At 34.0% G+C, this 20,682-nt stretch overlaps 9 protein-coding genes and 1 non-coding gene across 10 annotated transcripts; 6 read left to right on the forward strand and 4 right to left on the reverse strand.

Moving 5' to 3' along the window:
• Positions 1-266: 266 nt before the first annotated feature.
• Positions 267-2,450, forward strand: VPS1 (dynamin-like GTPase VPS1; the record flags this gene model as incomplete). Its single annotated transcript, XM_003672589.1, has 1 exon — positions 267-2,450. The coding sequence occupies one exon, from the start codon at positions 267-269 to the stop codon at positions 2,448-2,450; it is 2,184 nt and encodes a 727-aa protein (XP_003672637.1).
• Positions 2,451-3,092: 642 nt separating this feature from the next.
• MET14 (adenylyl-sulfate kinase) lies at positions 3,093-3,701 on the forward strand (the record flags this gene model as incomplete). Its single annotated transcript, XM_003672590.1, has 1 exon — positions 3,093-3,701. One exon carries the CDS (start codon positions 3,093-3,095, stop codon positions 3,699-3,701), a length of 609 nt encoding a protein of 202 aa, XP_003672638.1.
• Positions 3,702-3,900: 199 nt separating this feature from the next.
• On the reverse strand, positions 3,901-4,614 carry DID4 (ESCRT-III subunit protein DID4; the record flags this gene model as incomplete). The annotated part of the gene is made up of 1 exon (XM_003672591.1): positions 3,901-4,614. The coding sequence occupies one exon, from the start codon at positions 4,612-4,614 to the stop codon at positions 3,901-3,903; it is 714 nt and encodes a 237-aa protein (XP_003672639.1).
• Positions 4,615-5,616: 1,002 nt separating this feature from the next.
• NDAI0K02060 (PITH domain-containing protein) lies at positions 5,617-6,375 on the reverse strand (the record flags this gene model as incomplete). Its single annotated transcript, XM_003672592.1, has 1 exon — positions 5,617-6,375. One exon carries the CDS (start codon positions 6,373-6,375, stop codon positions 5,617-5,619), a length of 759 nt encoding a protein of 252 aa, XP_003672640.1.
• Positions 6,376-6,669: 294 nt separating this feature from the next.
• NDAI0Ktrna1V lies at positions 6,670-6,743 on the forward strand. Its single transcript has one exon. It is a non-coding gene; the product is annotated as a tRNA-Val (tRNA).
• A 454-nt stretch (positions 6,744-7,197) lies between these two features.
• NDAI0K02070 (bZIP transcription factor) lies at positions 7,198-8,295 on the forward strand (the record flags this gene model as incomplete). Its single annotated transcript, XM_003672593.1, has 1 exon — positions 7,198-8,295. One exon carries the CDS (start codon positions 7,198-7,200, stop codon positions 8,293-8,295), a length of 1,098 nt encoding a protein of 365 aa, XP_003672641.1.
• A 315-nt stretch (positions 8,296-8,610) lies between these two features.
• CUE2 (Cue2p) lies at positions 8,611-10,272 on the forward strand (the record flags this gene model as incomplete). The annotated part of the gene is made up of 1 exon (XM_003672594.1): positions 8,611-10,272. One exon carries the CDS (start codon positions 8,611-8,613, stop codon positions 10,270-10,272), a length of 1,662 nt encoding a protein of 553 aa, XP_003672642.1.
• A 363-nt stretch (positions 10,273-10,635) lies between these two features.
• Positions 10,636-12,468, forward strand: MIF2 (Mif2p; the record flags this gene model as incomplete). Its single annotated transcript, XM_003672595.1, has 1 exon — positions 10,636-12,468. The coding sequence occupies one exon, from the start codon at positions 10,636-10,638 to the stop codon at positions 12,466-12,468; it is 1,833 nt and encodes a 610-aa protein (XP_003672643.1).
• A 334-nt stretch (positions 12,469-12,802) lies between these two features.
• Positions 12,803-15,532, reverse strand: NDAI0K02100 (STE20 family serine/threonine-protein kinase; the record flags this gene model as incomplete). Its single annotated transcript, XM_003672596.1, has 1 exon — positions 12,803-15,532. One exon carries the CDS (start codon positions 15,530-15,532, stop codon positions 12,803-12,805), a length of 2,730 nt encoding a protein of 909 aa, XP_003672644.1.
• Positions 15,533-16,098: 566 nt separating this feature from the next.
• UFD4 (putative ubiquitin-protein ligase UFD4) lies at positions 16,099-20,532 on the reverse strand (the record flags this gene model as incomplete). Its single annotated transcript, XM_003672597.1, has 1 exon — positions 16,099-20,532. One exon carries the CDS (start codon positions 20,530-20,532, stop codon positions 16,099-16,101), a length of 4,434 nt encoding a protein of 1,477 aa, XP_003672645.1.
• Positions 20,533-20,682: the final 150 nt, after the last annotated feature.

Below are 20,682 nucleotides of genomic sequence, written 5' to 3' on the forward strand. Positions count from 1 at the left end.
TCTCTCCGGGGCGAAGATACGTAAAGCTGTATTATGTTGAATGTGGCAAAGTCAGATCAATAAACAAGTTTCAAGATCAAGATCAATATTCACGATCAGGAAAAGAAGAACTAGTCTTCAGCGAGAAAGAAAGGCAAAATATAAGGTGAAGGTTTCAACATCCTATTTACGTACTTTGATTTGGATTACAGCTAATTTCGATTCGATAAGCTTCTATTTTTTTACTTCGACCTTTCTTAAATTATCACCAGCCCTTTTGAAGTAAAATGGATGAACATTTAATCGCTACTATCAATAAATTACAAGATGCCTTGGCTCCACTAGGAGGTGGGTCTCAGTCACCAATCGATTTGCCTCAAATCACAGTCGTTGGCTCTCAATCCTCTGGGAAATCTTCAGTCTTAGAAAACATCGTTGGTAGAGATTTCTTACCTAGAGGTACTGGTATCGTCACAAGAAGACCATTGATTTTACAATTAATCAATAGAAGATCTAAAAAGGCTACTGCTGCAGCGGAAAAAAATAAGTCCAAGCAACAACATGCCTCTAAGGATATCACTAATCAATTATTAGATTTGGATTTAAACGAAGTAGATGAAAAGACTACCCATAGTAATGCGCCAGAAACTCCTAATGGTAAGGGTCAAACTGAAGACAATGCCGAGGAATGGGGGGAATTCTTGCATTTGCCTAATAAGAAATTTTTCAATTTTGATGAAATTAGACAAGAAATTGTCAAAGAGACTGATAAAGTCACTGGTGCCAATTGCGGTATTTCTGCAGTACCAATCAATTTAAGAATTTACTCTCCTTATGTTTTGACTTTGACTTTGGTGGATTTACCTGGGTTAACTAAAGTCCCAGTTGGTGATCAACCTCCTGATATTGAAAAACAAATTAAAGATATGTTATTGAAATATATCTCTAAACCAAACGCCATTATATTGTCTGTTAATGCGGCAAATACTGATTTGGCAAATAGTGATGGGTTAAAATTAGCAAGAGAAGTGGATCCAGAGGGGACAAGAACCATCGGTGTCTTAACTAAAGTGGATCTTATGGATCAAGGTACAGATGTCATTGATATTCTTGCAGGTAGAGTTATCCCATTAAGATATGGTTATATTCCTGTGATTAATAGAGGTCAAAAAGATGTTGAAAAAAAGAAATCAATTAGAAACGCTTTAGAAGATGAAAGAAAATTTTTCGAAGAACATCCATCTTATAGTTCCAAGGCTCAATATTGTGGTACACCATATTTAGCTAAGAAATTAAGTTCCATTTTGCTACATCATATTAGACAAACTTTACCTGATATTAAGGCTAAAATTGAAGGAACTTTGAAAAAATATCAAAATGAGTTATATAGTTTGGGTCCTGAAACTATGGATTCATCAAATTCCATCGTATTAAGTATGATTACAGATTTCTCCAACGAATTTAGTGGGATATTAGATGGTGAAGCTAAAGAATTATCAAGTCAAGAACTTTCAGGTGGTGCAAGAATTTCATTTGTGTTCCATGAAGTTTACAAAAATGGTATAGATTCATTAGATCCATTTGATCAAATTAAAGATTCTGATATTAGAACAATAATGTATAATAGTTCCGGGTCTGCACCATCATTATTCGTTGGTACATTAGCCTTTGAGGTTCTTGTTAAACAACAAATTAAAAGATTCGAAGAACCGTCTTTACGTTTAGTCACATTGATATTTGATGAATTGGTTCGTATCTTAAAACAAATCATTACTCAACCAAAATATGGTAGATACCCTGGGTTAAGAGAGGCCATTTCTAACGAATTCATTGAATTCTTAAAAGAGGCAATGATTCCAACAAACAAATTCGTTACTGATATAATTGACTCAGAAAGAACATACATTAATACAGCACATCCAGATTTATTAAAGGGATCTCAAGCCATGGTCATGGTTGAGGAAAAATTACATCCACCACAACCTGTCGCAGTAGACCCAAAAACCGGGAAGCCATTACCTCCAAACCAGCAAGTTCACCAACAAGGTGGTGCATCCGCTGCTACCAAGGCATTAGCTAACGATGAAAAGGGAGGATTTTTTGGTGGTTTCTTTACCAGTAAAAACAAGAAGAAGTTAGCAGCATTGGAATCTCCACCACCTGTCTTGAAAGCTACTGGACAAATGACAGAAAGAGAAACTTTAGAGACTGAAGTTATTAAATTATTAATTACTAGTTATTTCGATATTGTTAAAAGAACTGTAGCAGATATTATTCCAAAAGCATTGATGTTGAAATTGATTGTGAGAAGTAAAAGCGATATTCAAAAAGTGTTGTTGGAAAAACTTTATAATAATAAGAATTTGGAAGAGTTGACGAAGGAAAATGATAATACTATTCAGAGAAGAAAGGAATGTAAGAGAATGGTGGAAATCTTGAGACATGCTAGTGAGATTGTTTCATCTGTTTAATTTAGAAAAACTACAAATATATGCTTCTGTATAGACTATAATACTCCTTGAAAAGAAATACGTACTAATGTTTTAACGTTGGAAGAATGAATAACTACTGAATCAATATTATTGATGGCAATTCTGGTTTAATAAAATATAGTTTGGATACGGTATGTCGACAATCTATTCGAAACTCCGCGGTAGCAAAGTATATCTGAGATGCACAAAATAGTACGTAAATAAATCCTTTTGAGTAAAAATTACACGTGACTTGGGCGGTTAAAAATTTTAAATACTCGAAGGTAGCAATTATGAAAAACTGTGTGCGGAGATATAGTCTCGAATAACGTCAAATTGTGTTTATTTCATTTTAAAGGAAAATCATCCAAAGAAACGAACATTAATCTGCGACAAGAAGAAGAAGGGCCATAGAACTCTTAGGTGGTTGTTTTGTTATGTTTTCCCTCTAATGTCAAAAAATTGTGATATGAGATTATACCAATGCTCGTTCCTATAAATACGTATGGATGCATTTCTTGTCCTTTTTAATCTCGATGACTATCTGTTTTTTCCTTTATCAATTACTTGTTGTTCACGTAGATTCTTTCTTTGAAGAAGAGAGACGTATTGAAAAGCTAGAAATAATAAAAAAATACCAAGATGGCTACAAATATTACATGGCATCCAAATTTAAGTTACGATGAACGTAAAACTTTGAGGAAACAAGAAGGTTGTACAGTTTGGTTCACCGGGTTAAGTGCCTCTGGTAAAAGTACCATTGCATGTGCATTAGAACAATTATTATTACAAAAGGGCGTTTCAGCTTATAGATTAGATGGTGATAACATTAGATTTGGGTTAAATAAAGATCTTGGATTTTCTGAAAAGGATAGAAACGAAAATATTCGTAGAATTAGTGAAGTTTCTAAATTATTTGCTGACTCATGTACAATTTCTTTAACTTCTTTTATTTCCCCATATAGAGCTGATAGAGATAAAGCCCGTGAATTACATAAAGAATCTGGATTAAGATTCATTGAAGTCTTTGTGGATGTTCCATTGGATGTTGCTGAAAAGAGAGATCCAAAGGGTCTATATAAAAAGGCAAGAGAAGGTGTTATTAAGGAATTCACTGGTATTTCTGCACCATATGAAGCTCCAGAATCTCCAGAATTACATTTAAGAACTGATAAAAATACTGTTGAAGAATGTGCTACCGTCATTTATGAATATTTAGTTAGAGAAAACTTGATTAATGAAAAGGCCTAAGTGTTTGCATATCATATTTATGACTATTTATTATTTTATTTAAGTAATATATAATGTTGAAAAAAAAATTAATTAAAAAACTTCTGATAGAAAACAGAGTATACAAATCTAGTCGTTATGTTTTTACTCTTTTTTGCATATATATATATATTCTATATTACACCACGCTATGTTATTTTTGTTTACATGAAGAGGAGTACTACTGTTTTTTTAAATTATTAAGTCTAGCTTGTAAGTCATCATCCGGATGTTGTTGTCCACCTCCCATACCTTCTATTACAGGTTCCTTATTCATCGTATCACTATTTTCTGTGAATTCATCATTAGCATTCATGCTCGATAATACACCTTGTGGTGTATTCTGTAATTTAGTGTTTAAATCTACTCCGATTTCATCCAATACTTTATTAACAATTTCATCAGCCTCTTCATCTTCATCTAGTTCATCACCCATGGCATTATCAATAGCTTCATCCATGAATTCTTGTCTTTGATCCATCAAGTCAGTTTGTTTTTCAAATTCCATGGAAATTGTTTGTAATTGTGGTAAATTCATTGATCTATTCATCCCAGCCAATAATCCTGTCGCTTCTCTCATTGACCTCGTCATTTGATCACTTGACCTCACAGCTTGGATCCTCAAAGATATGGCTTGTAGTTGAGTTTTCATATTATCGAATTTTTCCATATAATTTCTTGTTCTAACTAAATCCTTTGCTTGAATCTTAGCAGCTTTAATTTGTCCATTTTTAGCTGATTTCTTAATTTCAAGAATTAATTTCTTCTCTTGAGTGGCAAGCTTCCTTTTCTCTCTTTCTAATTCTCGTTGAGCTCTATCGAGAGCTCTTTGATTCTTTTTAAGTCTTTCTTGAGGGGTAACGGATTTCCCGAATATTGCTTCGAATAGACCCATTATATTTTGTGTGTATGGTAGCTTGCTTGCCTGTCCCTAAAGAAAACACAGTATAGTTTCTACCTCTCTGTATGTATATATATATATATAGATGGTAGGATTTGGGGTATCGAGATGACTTTGAAACTGTCTCCTTTTTTTGTGAAAGAGTTCTAGTTGAGATAAATTTGTACGTACGTACGTAAGTCACTTTAAAGTTTAGTAGTTCTGCTGCCCACCTTTAATTTTTTAATGAGTATCTTGAAATTTGTACAAAGACGGAGCTGAGTGACATAAAATTAAACAATCAATTAATTAGTTTAAGGAAAAATTAAAAAAATTCGGTGCAAGAACAAACAAATCCAGAAGTACAAAACACATTAGTAAAGCAAATCGCATTGCTTCATCTGATTTCTCTCTGAAATTTTAAAACAACCTTCTCATTTTTATTTTGTATTGCCATTTTATATTCTAAATTAAAAGGTTATGTGAAAAAAAATCTTGAATTCCTTTCATTTCTTGTAACACAAGGAATGTCAACATCTCGTTTACCATTTTCTTCAAGGAAAAAAATAGTATAATGTACTATAGAAGAGTACTATAAGTCGGAACATTATATTTGTGGTAGTGTTTAGCAATGAATTAATTTTTTTAATTAGATAATATGTCACTTGTTGGGACCCTTGGTTACATTTCCGAGCATATATTAGGTATTATACAAGATAAGGTCAAAAATATGACCTTGGTATGATTAAGCTCGAGGAGAGGAGTATAGTACACCTATAAATTAGTCTTATATAGAAACACGTTTTTTAATTCATTCTGTATTATGAAATATTATTGGGAACAGAAAGCTTTTGTCAAATTCGAAAATGTAAGATTAATATACGAAAAGTAAACAAATTAAGTAAAAGTTTTGATTAACCAAGAAAATATAACTAAAACCCTGAAGAGAAGAAGATAAAACTTTTGTAAATAATATATATCCAATATATCCAGATATAATATATATGTATGTATGTATCACTGTCCCAAATTAATGAAATTATTAGATGATTCTAATTTTTCATGATCTAAAGGATTTGCATTTTTCTCATAATTTATAGTTTTCAAAGAGATAGAATCATTTATCCTTGATAAATTATTTATAAATTCTCCTCTAATTTCCAAATAATAAATTCTATTCAAATCATCTTCATCTTGTGACCAATTGTTTTCTATAAAGATAGTCAATGAATGACAATTATTTTGAAATATTTTCAATGGTAAATGATATTCAATCAATTCGTTTGCCCTTTCCGGGTCATCATCTTGGAATTGAAGATGTTCGATGGTATGCATTATATTTCTATTTCTTTGCTTCTCTGATATGAAGTTTGTAATTGTATCGAAATCTATATTTTTGTCGTAATTCTTAATTAAATGTATAGTTTTAATGGAACTTAATTCCTCAGAGGGTGAATCCCCGTTTGTTTTCAATAATATGGAGAAAACCTTGCAATTGGAGATAAATGGGATATGGATTATTGATTGACAATCTGTGTCACTTTGAATATATCTTGTTATATCGTTTTGTTCATCTTCATCTTGAGTCTTTAGAAAGAATTTATATATTGGTTGTGTGTCTGAAGTGTCGCTTGGTATTAGGTTTAGACAACGTATTTTGTTTGTGTCTATGTATCTATATAAAGATTGATGTGGGTTTGTTTCAATTACTGGGGAATGATCATGGTTGTGATTGTGTCCATGGTCGAAATGTTCGTTTTCACAATTATGAAACATTGTTTCTCGATAGATTAGTTAAGGTTATGCAAAGTGTCGTTGATATATTTTGGGCCAAAAAGAAAATATCTTGATATAGTCAAGTCTAGAGACTCTAGCTTGAGTAAGATCTACATACGTATATGTATAAGATTACGTATCTACGTATGAATCTAGTCATTGTTTCAAAGGTCTCTAATTATTATTGTATTATGAAGGGCAGGCATCACTTAGTATAAAGTAGTAGTGAAAGCAGCACGTGCCGCCAACGTATGTTGAGTAGAGGTCTAGAGGCAAATCAAAACAAGTTAATATGGTTTCGTGGTCTAGTCGGTTATGGCATCTGCTTAACACGCAGAACGTCCCCAGTTCGATCCTGGGCGAAATCACTTTTTTCTTTTTTAGTTTTTTGAGGTTTTCCCTCACCATTGCCTGCAGTGTGGTGTCCGGATGGAACGACGAAAGAAAACGGCGCTCTCCAAGAGGGTTACCTTTTTTCCCTTTTTCCGGTTAATTTGAATTTTGAATTCGAGAAAAAGGAATGAAGGAACGTGATAATATAATATACTATAGTACAGTTACAGTTACAGCTACTGTTCTGTTCTGTTCTGTTAACTACGTACATACATACATACGTATGTTAACTATCTACGTACTGTATACTTTATCAATCAAACTCTTAATAAATCAACAAATGCAATCAATGGGACCCTTCTTATATTAGACAGGTGACATATTAGACGTTCTTATTAACATTTTTCTTGTGACATTTCAACAGAAACACACTGACGATCTTAGAATCCAAGTGCCCATCGAAATCGTACATACACTCTCCCCAGCAATATGGACTACCAATCTCATTTGGATACAAATTCCTTCCCAACGGAGCAACAACGTCAATATCAGAAACTTCATCACCAGCAACAGATGATGATGATGATAATGAATAATAGCAATAACAACTATACAACAGAAAACCTTCGCCAGCAACAAACGAATAACAGCATCAGCAATTCCGAAGACTGCCCCTTTGATAATGACATTAGTTCTCTTTCAGCTAACCAAATAGCATCCTATATGACTGGCTTTGATTCAAATATTGCTGGTACTACTAGTAATATTGATATCAACACCAATACCAATACAGTCACAGCTGCTGATCTCAACAATATCGACGCATCTTCTGACCTCCTTTTGAACTTGTCTCCGCCTTCAATAGACAATAACGATCTGGATAACATAGCCTTACCTTTAACTCCAAATTTATCAACAACAACAAGATATCATCCAAATGACTATTCTAACAATAGTTCTAATTCTGCATCTCGTATACCTTCCAAATCCAAATCTATATCTACAACTATTATTACAGACAAAGATAAGAAAAAGGAACAAAATAGAGCGGCTCAAAAGGCATTCAGAGAACGTAAGGAAAATGAATTAAAAATATTACAATCAAAATTAATGGAAAGTCAAAATGATAGAATCGCTTTACAAAATCAAATTAATGAATTGAAAAACTTTAATAATGAAATGATTCAAACTAATAATAAACTATTATCTTCTGAAGACGTTTTTACCACTCTTATGAATCAAACAGCCATTTCACCTCCTTCTCCCCCTCCTCATACTACACAAGAGATTGATACAAAGTTTTCATTCCCAACAAATATTCAAGAACAACAAGGACAAGAACATGAAAATGAAAATAAATCAACTACTTCTACTACTAACGCAATAAACGATAGATTATTAACAATTCCAGAAATTTGGGAATATTTAAACGATTTGATTCAAAATGACTGTTCGTTAGATATTGATCCAACATTAATTCTACATGAATTGAAATTAAACAAAAATTTGGGTAAATGTAACGGTCAAGGTCATTCTTACCAAAAAAGTTTAATTGATTCATTGATAAGTAAACATTTGCAAAAATAAATAAATAAATAAATACCATATACGTAATCGTAAAACGTCAATATAAGACCACCATATATTTACATAATACTTTATCTCTTCTGCCTACTCTACGTCTAGCTATGAAGAACCACATTTCTATATAAAATAACAAACCTGACAATGAAATTTTTCACTTTTTTTAATAGTCTATACAGTGAGCCAGAGACAGACAGCCAGACTAACAAATAAAGTAGCTGAACAAATACATACCAACATATATATATACATATATATATAAACTACCACTACATCTATGTATATGTGTATATATCTGGATAGGAACTCTCACAGAATATGAAGAATGATGCTTACAATCACGAAACTATGAACCACAATGTTGATGAAGTTGAAACAATACCGAACGAGCATACTGATGATGATCAATTACTCTCAACATTGATTTCAATGTTTCCAAATAAACCCATCGAAATTTTGAGGAATTCTTTAAAAAGTGCAGATAATGATATAGAATTAGCCATCTCCATCCTCTTAAGCGGGAATAATGCTAATGCTAGTGCTAGTGCTAGTGCTAGTGCTAATGCTAATGCTAATGCTAAAGATAATACCAAGTCGATATCTGAAGGTGAACAGAAATTACAAACGTATTTGGATATGTTTCCTACAATTGCTAAATCTTTCATAAAATCTGCCTATAAAAGATATCATAATTCTAAACCTCACATAAGTGATGATGAATTGATTACTGAATTATTGAATTTCGAATTATTATCATCAGAAGATGCAAAGGCACAAAAAATTATACAAAATCAAATAAAATTGAAGAAGAATGATACTACTATGAACATGAAAATTGGGAAAAAAAATCCTTGGAATTCTGTATCGGATAATATACAAACAATTATACAGTTTACCATGGTCTCAAGGGATGTGGCAAGTAGATACCTTTTCCACAATCAAATGAATCCTGTCTTGGCCATCATAGATATTATATTCAATTATACTAATACTACTATAGAAAAAAATCAAAACTTACATCAAAAGGTGGAAGGAAAAGAAGCTCCTGCTACCATTTCAAGCACGTTTATTAGAAATAAGGCCAATTATGGTCGTGTTCAGTCGAATAATGGGTTTGCTCATTTATCTACTAAGACGCAACAACAAAGGTCAAAATCAAATTCTTCTCGAACGATACCGGAAAAAAAGATTAGCAACGAGGAGGTTATATTATCGACATTCGTGCCTTCACAAGAAACGGGAAAACCATTTAGATATTCTGCAAATGATCCAAATGTAATTGAATTAAATTCAATAATTAATGATGATTCGAATTTACCATTAAAATCAATAAATCCACTATTCTATAAAAACTGCCTACGATTTTTCAACGGTGACATCAATAAAATCATACCGCTAGCTTTATTCATAATTAAAGATAATTTAGCTAACGCTACTTTCATTCATAACCTAGGAACAAAAGAAAATAACGTCAATCCTAATGATGATACCTCTAACTATAAATTCATTGAAGTGACCTCTTCTTCTTCGAAAAGGAAAGCAACGAAAAAACATAAATCGACATCAAGATCAAATAGTGCTGACAATCTTTCAATATCAACGCCTCTGCAGCAGCCCAACAACTTCAAAGACTACCAAAGGGAAGGTCTTCAAATGATTTCCAACTTATTCGAAACATATACTTTGGATTTCCATGGGTTTCAATCATCAGATGCAATAAATATATTAAAATTAGGTTTGAATAAATGGTGGAGCAAAGAATTACTGGAAAGGGAAATTAACTCCAAGAAATATTCAATTACCAAATCAAATAAAGTGATTTATTTGAAACCCTTGACTTTGATAACAGGGAGAGGGCTACATAGTGTTGGTGGGGTACCAAGAATTAAAATTCAAGTGAAGAAATATTTGAATCAAAATAATTTTGTTTATTGGGAAGAGCCTTCATTCTTTATAGTTGAGGGGAAAAGGCAGAAATAGACGCATACTATATATATATACACATTCTTTTATAGACAATTCCTTGTACTACTACATATTGTAACTTTAATGGGAAACCTATGCAACCACCATCATCACCAACCATCACTTCTTTGTGTTATTTCCATGTTTATAAAGACATATTACAGACATCTTTATGTGTCTTTTCTTAATGTCTTTGAAACTGGAAAACACGAAAACGCGAAATTCTCATTCTGTAAACTAACAAACTAGGAATGTATATATTTAAGAAGGTGAACAAGAACCGTCATCATGAATAATAAAAGTAGCCAAAGCTGAACTATAAGAGACTATATCACATACCTAACATTCCCCGACAAATATCTAATTGAAAATTTGACAATGGATTACATGAATCTGGGGATCAAATCCCGTAAAACGGGATTGAACGTCAAAAATGATATCAAGAAGGATGAATATAGTATGGAAAATCTTGATGATTTCTTCCAAGATAATGATACAACTAATTTATCAGATAAAAATCAAAGAAGTAAAAAAAGGAAAAGAAATTCTTCGTTACTATCATTTCAATCAATTCAAAATGGTGAAAATATATTACCCTCTGATTTAATTAACTCTCCAACTCCATCTCGAAATGCTATATTGAATGTTGACGAAAAGGAAAACGATGACAGTTCAAGATTTAAAAGACCAACAAGGACTTCAATCTTAAGTCAAGCCACTGATAACAACCTCTACGATAATAATTATAATAATAATGATGATGCTGATAACGTATTAGGAACAATTCAAGAAGGAAATGATGATGGTAATTATATGGCAGAACGGAGATTATCTGACATTTCGAACAGAAGGAAAAGAAGATCAACTTTCTTTAGAAACAGATTCGATAGCATTAATACACAGAAATCAAATGATATCGATACTACGAGCATAGTGAATGAAAAATCATACCCTGTAAATAATTACCTTCAAGATGACGATGACGCGATGCCTGCGTTAACTGAAAGTGAAATGGACAATACAGTGGATAATACTTCTTTGAATACTTCCGATAATTATGTATTGGAGGATGAATTAGAAACTGATGAAGATAGAAGTTATATTCATGGTCCATCATCAGACCTCGATTCAAACGGAAGCGGATCATCCAATAGCGACGATGACGATCATAAAGAGCTGAATTATGATAATATAAAAACTGATTCCTATGGACTATATGACTCTGAATCGGATGATGACGCGGGTGCGAATAAAAGTATTCTCGAGCAAGCCTCACAAGTAGTTAATGATGACTCGTTGGTAAAGTCTGATGGATTAAGACGATCCACAAGGGTGAAAATCCCAACTTTAGATTACTGGAGAAATGAAAAAGTAATATATACTAGAAAATCAATTAAACCTGTGTTAGAAATTTCTAAAATTGTTACCTTCGATGAAGAATCTGATGAAGAAGAAGAAAGTAGTAAAAAGAAGAAAAGCCGGCTACGTAATCAAATCTCCGATGCTCCAATCGGTACAGTTGATGATAGAGGCGAACAAAAGGAACCGACCATAACGGTAAAAAATAAGACTAGATCTAAACTTGATAAGAATATCATAGGACAAGTACGTTCTGGTGAAGTAATAGAAGCACAGTGGCTTAAGAATGGTATATTACAAGGTGATGTCAAAGTCACCAAAAATCGAATGAGTCTAGAGACTCTTGCGTTTGCACCCAATATTTCACAGTCAGAAATAACTCAGGAAACAATAGATGAGAAATTTTCATTAGAAATAATGTTTGATAAATATAAGAAACATTTTGCTAGTGGGAAGCTAAGACTGCCGAAAAACGGTAATAGAAACCCTACCGACTCCTTAAATACCTTTATGACGTTTTATTTGATCCAAGGTACAGTCACCGTTAATATTGGCGAAACTACATTCGTTGCAACTACTGGCTCAACGTTCCAGATACCAGCATATAATAAATATTCCTTTACAAATATTGGGAATAACGAAGCTAAAATGTTTTTTGTCCAAGTTTGTGTTTCCGATGAAGAGTTGATTTCCACATATACCAACGATGATGCAGACGCTTTATCCAGCAGTAGCCATACTAGTAGTAACATACGATCTCCTCAAATGCGAGTACATCGAAGATCCAGCTCACCAGTGCGTTCCAGAAGGACTAGCGACAGCTTATCATCGACATCTGCATCTCTTCAGTGAATAGTTAAATCTCAGACTCAAATACAATGCAATATTCTACTTAATATATTCGATAGACTACATATTCGACCAGGGACCATCACAAAGGCTTTATACATACAGAACTCTCATAACAAATGACATTTCGAGCGATTGGGTTCTAAATAAAAAAATTACAATGTATCTTTATAATAATATAATATAATATAATATAATATGATAAATCTTAAATCGTGAAAAATAAAATATATTCATGTGTCCAATTTCTTCTCCATTCCCCATTCATAAAATCAATGGCTTTATCCGTAAATGCAGAATATATTATCCTAATGAATTTCCTCCGTTCTTGAATTAATCAATCAAATTCATCATCTTTATCATCATCCATTTTTTTCATACGTGCCAACTTAACTAATGGTGCCAATGATTCATTTGCATCAGCATATTCCGTTATAAAGACATCTTCTAAAAGTTCTGTCGCTGAAGCTCTTTGATCTGGATTTACACTTAAACACCAATCAAGGAAATGTTTCAGCACATCACTCAATTTTTCTCGTTCTTTCAATTCAGGGGTACCATTTGTAGCAATTAGATATAAGGCTCTTAGTGGTGTTTCATTTAGATATGGAGGTTCACCTTCAATCATTTCAATAATCATAATACCTAGTGACCAAATATCTACTTTGGGACCATATTCTTTCCTCGAGACAACTTCCGGTGCCATCCAATATGGAGTACCAACCATCGTAGTCCTTTTCAAAGTAGTTTCATTAACTTGTGCACAAAACCCGAAATCTGTCAATTTAATATTACCATTAATTGATAATAAAATATTATCAGATTTAATATCTCTGTGTAACACACCTTTGGAATGAAGGAATTGAAGGCCTGATAACGTTTCTCTGCAAACAGCACCAATTTGCCCTTCAGTCAATATACAATGAGTCACTACATCTGTTAAGGATCCACCTTCCATATATTCCATAATGACCCATAAATCACCATCTAAAAGATACGAGTCAATAAAATTGACAATATTTGGATGTTTACTTCCCTTCATGACTAAGATCTCATTAATTATTAATTCCTTCTTTGGTTGCTTTTCTAGATTCATTTGTTTGATAGCAATGGATTCATTCGTACTGACATCATTGGCAATATAAACACCACCTGATGCACCTTGGCCAATCTTAACTAGATTAGTATATAATTTACTTGGATCACCCGGTGAACATATCTCCGCCAATTTCGCATATAGTTGTCTCTTACGATTTTCTCTTTCTATTCTTTTCTTCTCACTAACATGTCTTGAGGCTTCTCTTGATATATTTTTCTCATTTGTTAAAGTATTATCAGTTCGAGGGATTGGTGGTATCTTTGTTTCAATACTGGTATCATTATCTTGTTTCTGTTGAAGAGTTGGTGGAGGTAATGGAGGTAATGGTTGTTTTTCCTTTTTATTTAGTGTTTGTATTTGTGATGAAGATCGACTCGGTTGCCTTCCAATGGTCGGTGTGGATATAGGAGACACTATTGAATTTTGTCTTATTAATGGAGAAGAAGCATTAGACCCCAAGGAAGGTTTCCCTGGTGGTTTTGGTGCAGGCCTACTTGGGATATATTTATCATTATTTGTTAGTTTTGGAGTCCCGATATCTCTTGAATTATTTTTCTTTGGTGAAGATTGAATTGATGTTCGAGATTGTTGTCTTGGTGATTCATATCCAAGGATAGGGGTCGCAGGACCTGACAGATCATATTTTTGTACAGTGGAATTTGAACTTGAGCGTGATCCAAAATCATTTTTCCTGTCAGAAGTATCTGGAAGTTTAAAAGTATTGATTAATTTATCCTCTCCGGTAGCATCAGAAACATCTTGATAGAATTTCACTATATCTATTATAGTATCCATATTTTGTTGTTGTTCCTTCTTAGAGATCCCACTTGAAGTCAATAATTTTTCCCATTCCTCAGGTAGTCCCGTGTATTCACCGGTCCTGGCATCTACACCGACGTGATGAATATGTTTTGCATTATAAGGAGTCGAAATTTTGACAGAAGATGGTCCACTATTATGATTGGATTTTCTCTTGTCACCTTGTGAAGTTCTTTTAATATTTTGTACAAATGATGAAAATACTCCCTTGACAAGACTACTACTGCTACTCCTTGATTTTGTTGCATCTGTTGTTCCCTGGAAAGAAGTAGTCGAGGACGTTTTCGAAGAGGGTGCAGATGATATCTTGGAGCTAGTATTGCTCGATAATGTTCCCGAAACCTTCTTACTAGATTTCATCAGCGGCGATGAACGTATATTATTATTGTTATTAGGTACCATAGGTGTGCTATTACTAGTACTATTACTTACAGGTGTCATTGGCTTCTTAACCGATGAGAATTTAGATATAGGTTTTGAAGAGCTCTTTGGTAAGCTTGGTGATTGTGAATATAAGGGCGTACTTGATCTTGGTTCTGTAATATTTGAAGAATGGAAAGCCGGAGAATCCATTAGCTTAATAGTATCGTTTAAATCACCAGTACTATCATTTGTTGTAAATGTCTCATTTATAGTACTATTTATGTTCCTATCCGATTCTGAGACACGTATCGTCGAATTCGTATTATCGTCTATGGTGGAAACTTCATGCGATTCTGCATAAGTTGGTGTAACGGTTGACACATTCGTTTTAGTCTCCGTTCTTGGGGTTTCACCGCCTTCTTTACTTAAATTTTCATCTTGGATAGAAGCTCTTCGATTTGGTATATTGAACTGTTTTAAGTCTTGAGTACTTCCATCTGTCGAGGATAAATCTGTCAGAACCGATGAAGATGAAACTCTAGTGAATTGAATAGGGTCATCTAAGGAGACTGAATTCTGTAGGACATCATTGTCACTTATTATGGTGGGAGGATCTAAAGCCTTAGGGTCCATAGAACGATATTTATCGGTTACTCGGGTATATTCCTGTTCGACATGTATTTCTGGGTTTACTGTAGATGCAGTTGAGTTAGAAGTAAAGGAATCTTTAGTCGTTAAATCATCGGGTTTCCCGTTCATGTGTGGAATGTCTGCTTGATCGCTCATTGTCGGTTTTGTCTCGTCGTTGTTCTCTATAGGTGAACACTTCCTACTCTGTGAAAAAGGTCAACAATGGAAATATTGATCTTATTAGCTGCGATGAGGTAATCACTCCGATTGGGATGCCACAAATTATTTTGGGAAGGTGATACTGTTGTCAAGATCGATAGATTAGTTGTTATGTGACTTTCGATGGCAACAACAGAAGTTGAACAACGAAATAAACAATATCGATATACCATTATCACACCCCGCGTCGTTTTCTGAGCGGACAACGGCTTCGGTTTCTCGAAGAAGAAAGTTTCAGAAAAAAACGGCGATCGAATGGAGCTCTTGCAAACCACTGTTATAGTTGCCTCCAGACAGTTGGAAATCTCGACCTTGGTCTGGAGCTAGGGAGGGATACATCCATTAATCTGGTGTCTGATTTATCGTCCTCGATCTATAGTGTGTAACGATTGAGTATATGTACTAAAACTTTGTATACACTGTGTATATGTAGATATGTTTATATAAATATCTATATATGTGGAAGCTGGGATAAGAAGAGCAGAAAGGAATGGGAGTATGCTCTACGATAATAAGAATGCCCCAGAACCTTCTTCCATTGCCTGTTTTAGCCTCGAGCGCATTATTTGTTGGTCGCTATATTTAGGTAGTTTCAAATAATTTGCACAGGTCATAACACTTGGTAGATATTGATCCGGGGTTAAATCATATTCCGCATGTTTCAAAACAACTGTGAACTTAGGCTTTAAACCACGGAACCCTCCAATAGGTAACTTAGGTGAACCAGTCAAAAATTGTGTAAAAAGTCTTCTTTCTTGCCCATCAAAATCTGCCATTATTGCAATCAACTCATGTATCGTTGGTGAATCAATGGTATATCCATGATCTGCACTAATACAACTATATAAAGTTTTGGGAGACCAATCTTCTTCAACACGACCGAATAATTCAACTAATTCGTCTGGCATTAGCGACAAAAGACCAACGTAGGGGAATACTTTAGAGAATCCCTTTATGAATGCATCTAATTGTTGCACTATCCCAGTATCTAATACATAAGAAAGAACTTTCGCGATGAAATCTTCAACATTAATGCTATTAACAAGGATGTTTGCTCCGTTTTCAATCAATTCAATGTCAGTTCCTGGTAACACAAATGTTAAGGTCAATGAACTAATCTTATCATCATCACCTTTATTTTCATAGAGATAGTGCAGAGATCGTGACAGTTGTGCGTCAACAAGTGAAAGTTTAGTGCATAGACTTTCAAAATCATTACATGTGTCTACCAAATCCATCTTCCTATATCTCTTATGCGTAAATTCAAAGAAAAGTTTATTAAATCTGAAATCAAGAATTCTTGAATCGAGCATCGATCTCCCAATAAATGTACCTAAAAATTCAAAAAGCTCAAGTAATTTGGCATTGTCAGCCTTTAAATCTATTGGTGCAGGGAATAAAAGCTCTGAAATATAATCCGTATCGTCTCCCTGTTCTTCAACTTTAGAAGCATAATCATCGGTACGCCACATTTTCAAAGGTTTCTTGGCAAATTCTTTAGATAAAGTGGCATAAAATTCCAATGTTGGACCTAAACCAGTACCAATCTCATCCTGATATTCAATCTCTAGAATGCTTGGGGAGGAGCCGTATTTACTTAAAATCTTTAAACCTGTCAAGAATATTGTATTTCTTGAAATCCTTAATTTATGTCTGACAGTTCTTCCTAACAATTGTAGTTGCTCGTCATTGTTTATATTTTTGGAGCCATCATTTCTATGTTTCCAAAATTCAATTAATCTTGCGTAACCAAAAGACGTACAACGTAAGAATAATAGCCTTGTCGAAATTGGGAAAAGAAAGGAATATTCTCTAGTCAATTGTAATGTCCAATCTGGTAATATTCCACTAGCTACAATTAATGGCTCATCTAATTGTCTTGATAACTTGGCACTAATTTTCGAATTAATGAAAATATCATGTTCGGAGTTGTCTTGTTTGGCAAACTTCAATAGTGTTAACACATGATGAGACGATTTTAATTCAGTAGATTTGGAGTCAACCATAGTTCTATCAGAATATATTATTGCTAAACATCTCTCTTGTTCCCGTCCTTCTTCTTCTTCCTCTGACCTTGATACTGAACTTGCTGTTTCGTTTTTTCTATATATAATACTTGGCGCCTGTTTCCACATATCTGCAATGTCTTTGTTTTCTTTCTTCAACCCTTTAGCAATTGCCCCAAAGATAGTATCCGTCATCGCTATGTCTGCATTATTATAACTGAATTCAAAACTCAAGTTTTTAAGACCTTCAAAGTCATTTGTAGAAGAAGTGGCTTCTTCAGAATTGGCCACATTCGGAATGATTGTATTCAAAAATTGTGCTCTCGCAAAACGATGTCTTAGGAATTCATTCAGGGTAGCAAATGAAGAGATACTATGTATCGAAACTGTTGGAGAAGTAAACGAAGAGTCAAGGCCGTTTATAACAGGTCCTTCATATTGTAAGGTAATCCGTATTTGTTTACTTAATGATGCAACACCACTTTCTTCTCCTTGTAAACCACATTCTAAAATATTAAATGATTCCACTCTGTTCAAAGCTGCATGCAAAATTCCAACGAACTTCTTGAAATTATTTTCTCCAAATACTTTGTTGAAAGCTCTATGAGACACACTTAACCAATCCTCATATCTACTTAAAAACTCAGACAAAGCTGAGGCCAGGCCTGTTGAAACTAGCTCAAATCCAGAAAGTTCGAAACTCCCACAGAAAATATGATTTTGTAACGTTGTCCAAAACTGGAGCCAATCTTCGTCTTTAGTACAATTAAAGTGTATATCTAATGAATGAAGTTCAGTGACTAACTTTTCAATATCTTTCAACTCATTCAGTTGGACCTTTTGAGCGGTACCAAAAATAGATAATAAATCTTCCGTTATTTGGCATGTCTTAGCTTCGAGATTATTGAGTGCTAATTTTTTACAGATGTTGAATTTCAATTTCTTTGGTTTAACGGAATCTGGAATATCTCCATCACTGAATCCCAAACCGAATCCATGATGATCATATTCATCATCTTCTTCTTCTTCTTCTTCGCCATCTCCATCCTCTTCGCTCTCAGAATGTCCCCTACCATCAAGATTTTCCTTAGGAGGTATTTCGCCGGCACTTTCTATATCATGGTCATTAACACTTGTTCTTGAATTCTCATCTGTACAATTATTAATCTTTCTAAAATGGTTGGCAATTTTATTGACCAATTCAACGACACCTTCTCTTTTAACTTGTGATAGATAGATGTCAGAAAAATCGGTAACAACTATTTGTAAAATAGAAACAACTCCTATTAATGAACTATTTATCTCAATAGAGTTGGATTCATCGTTCCTTAAGGACGGTTCAACTTGTGCTAAAACTGAGCCAATTAGCCTAACGAGATATTTACAGACATCAGCGGCCGTGGATTTATTCATACATGAAACAACTCTCGCCAACGCGATTAGAACATATCTTCTAACATCGAAATCAACCGTATTGATATAGATTTCAACCAGCAAAGGAGTCGTATTCTTCAGAAGTAGGTTCAGTTTTTCTTCGTTATCTAAGGGTATTATCTTTTTATGATCACATTCAGACAATACTTGATCTTTTTCAGCTGGGAACAATGACACCAGTAATCTGGCTACACTTTTTAATAAGCTTTTAGGAACAAACATTAAAATCTCATGCAATGGGGTATTAGGTGTTTTCTTGTATTCATTGAAACAATTTTCAAACATGGGACAAAGATCTTGAACTTCAATAAGTGCTCTTGCTAGTTTCCCACTAACTAACGCCGATTGAGATAAAATATCTATACATTTCAATTTGTTCTGGAGAGTTGTATCAGTACCAGATATCATTTGGATCAAGTGGTTCAAGATATTCTCTGTAAATAAATCATCTAACATTGAATCCTTCGTGAATTGCCCGGCTGCAGCATAGACTATATTTAGAATTTTAGTTATAATATCCTCATCCGCTGTATTGACGAAAATATTGTTTAACGACAAGAATACGTCCTGAACTGTAGGGAAATCATTCAATTTGACACGGCAGCAAGCATTTGAAACGATGGCAATGGCTTTCCTTTGAGCATGGATAGTGAAGAAATCGAAATACTGAATATAATGAGATAGCTTTCCCGAAAGTAGAATATCTCTACCATGAACTCTTGAAATAAATTCTAAGGTCTCTAGAACTTGTTCTGCCAAATCTATAAAGTTAATTTCCAGTAGTTTATTTTGCAGAATTGGGATAATATCTTGGTGGACAGCCATGCTAACTGTATCGGGATTGATTTCAAACAGATTATAAAGACATCTGCAAGCCTGCATTTGCAGTTCTAATTCACCTTGTAGAATGGGGCTGTCTAACACACCTATGATACTTCTTAATAATTTCTTCACGGACAATGTCCTATCCAATACAAATTGGTTGGTCATTAGTAAATTCTCTGATATTTCTCTCAAGCTTTCCATGGCAAAATATGGATCATCGTTAGCATTAGTAACGTTCTCAATCAGCTTATCAAGTCTTGATTTTTCCTCATCCGCACCTCCCCCATTCAAATTACTGATTCCGCCTTCTCTTAACATGGAAAGCAATTCTGGGAACATACCAAATTGGCTATTGTTTGGTGTGTCAGGGTTTCCTTGAGCGTCAGCTCTTAATTGGCTAATTCTATCTAAGGCTGATTGTAAGTTGGCGTATCTTCCACTAACATGGTCATCGTTATGTTCATCGTCGCCATCATGGCTTTCATTTTCTCCATCACTTTCATCTTCGTCGTCATCAATACCATCACCATTATCAGTACTGGTCATACCGTAGTCTTCTTCTTCGTCATTGTCCCCTTCATCGTGCTCATGGAGAATATCATGCTCTTCTCGATACGAATGAGCATCGGAGTAAAAACTTTCATCTTCTTCAGACATGTCGTGATCGTCCATTTGTCAAAGAAAGTGGTTTCGTTTTCTTGATGTAGGTATTCCTTATAGTCTACAGGAAAAAAATAGGAAATCTGTCAGCTAGAACAGTTAGGTTTTTAATATTTTCAAAATGAGTATAACGATGTCAAGATAATTTATCATCTTATAATT

This window comes from Naumovozyma dairenensis, chromosome 11 (assembly GCF_000227115.2).
Source record: "Naumovozyma dairenensis CBS 421 chromosome 11, complete genome".
Lineage (NCBI taxonomy): Eukaryota > Fungi > Ascomycota > Saccharomycetes > Saccharomycetales > Saccharomycetaceae > Naumovozyma > Naumovozyma dairenensis.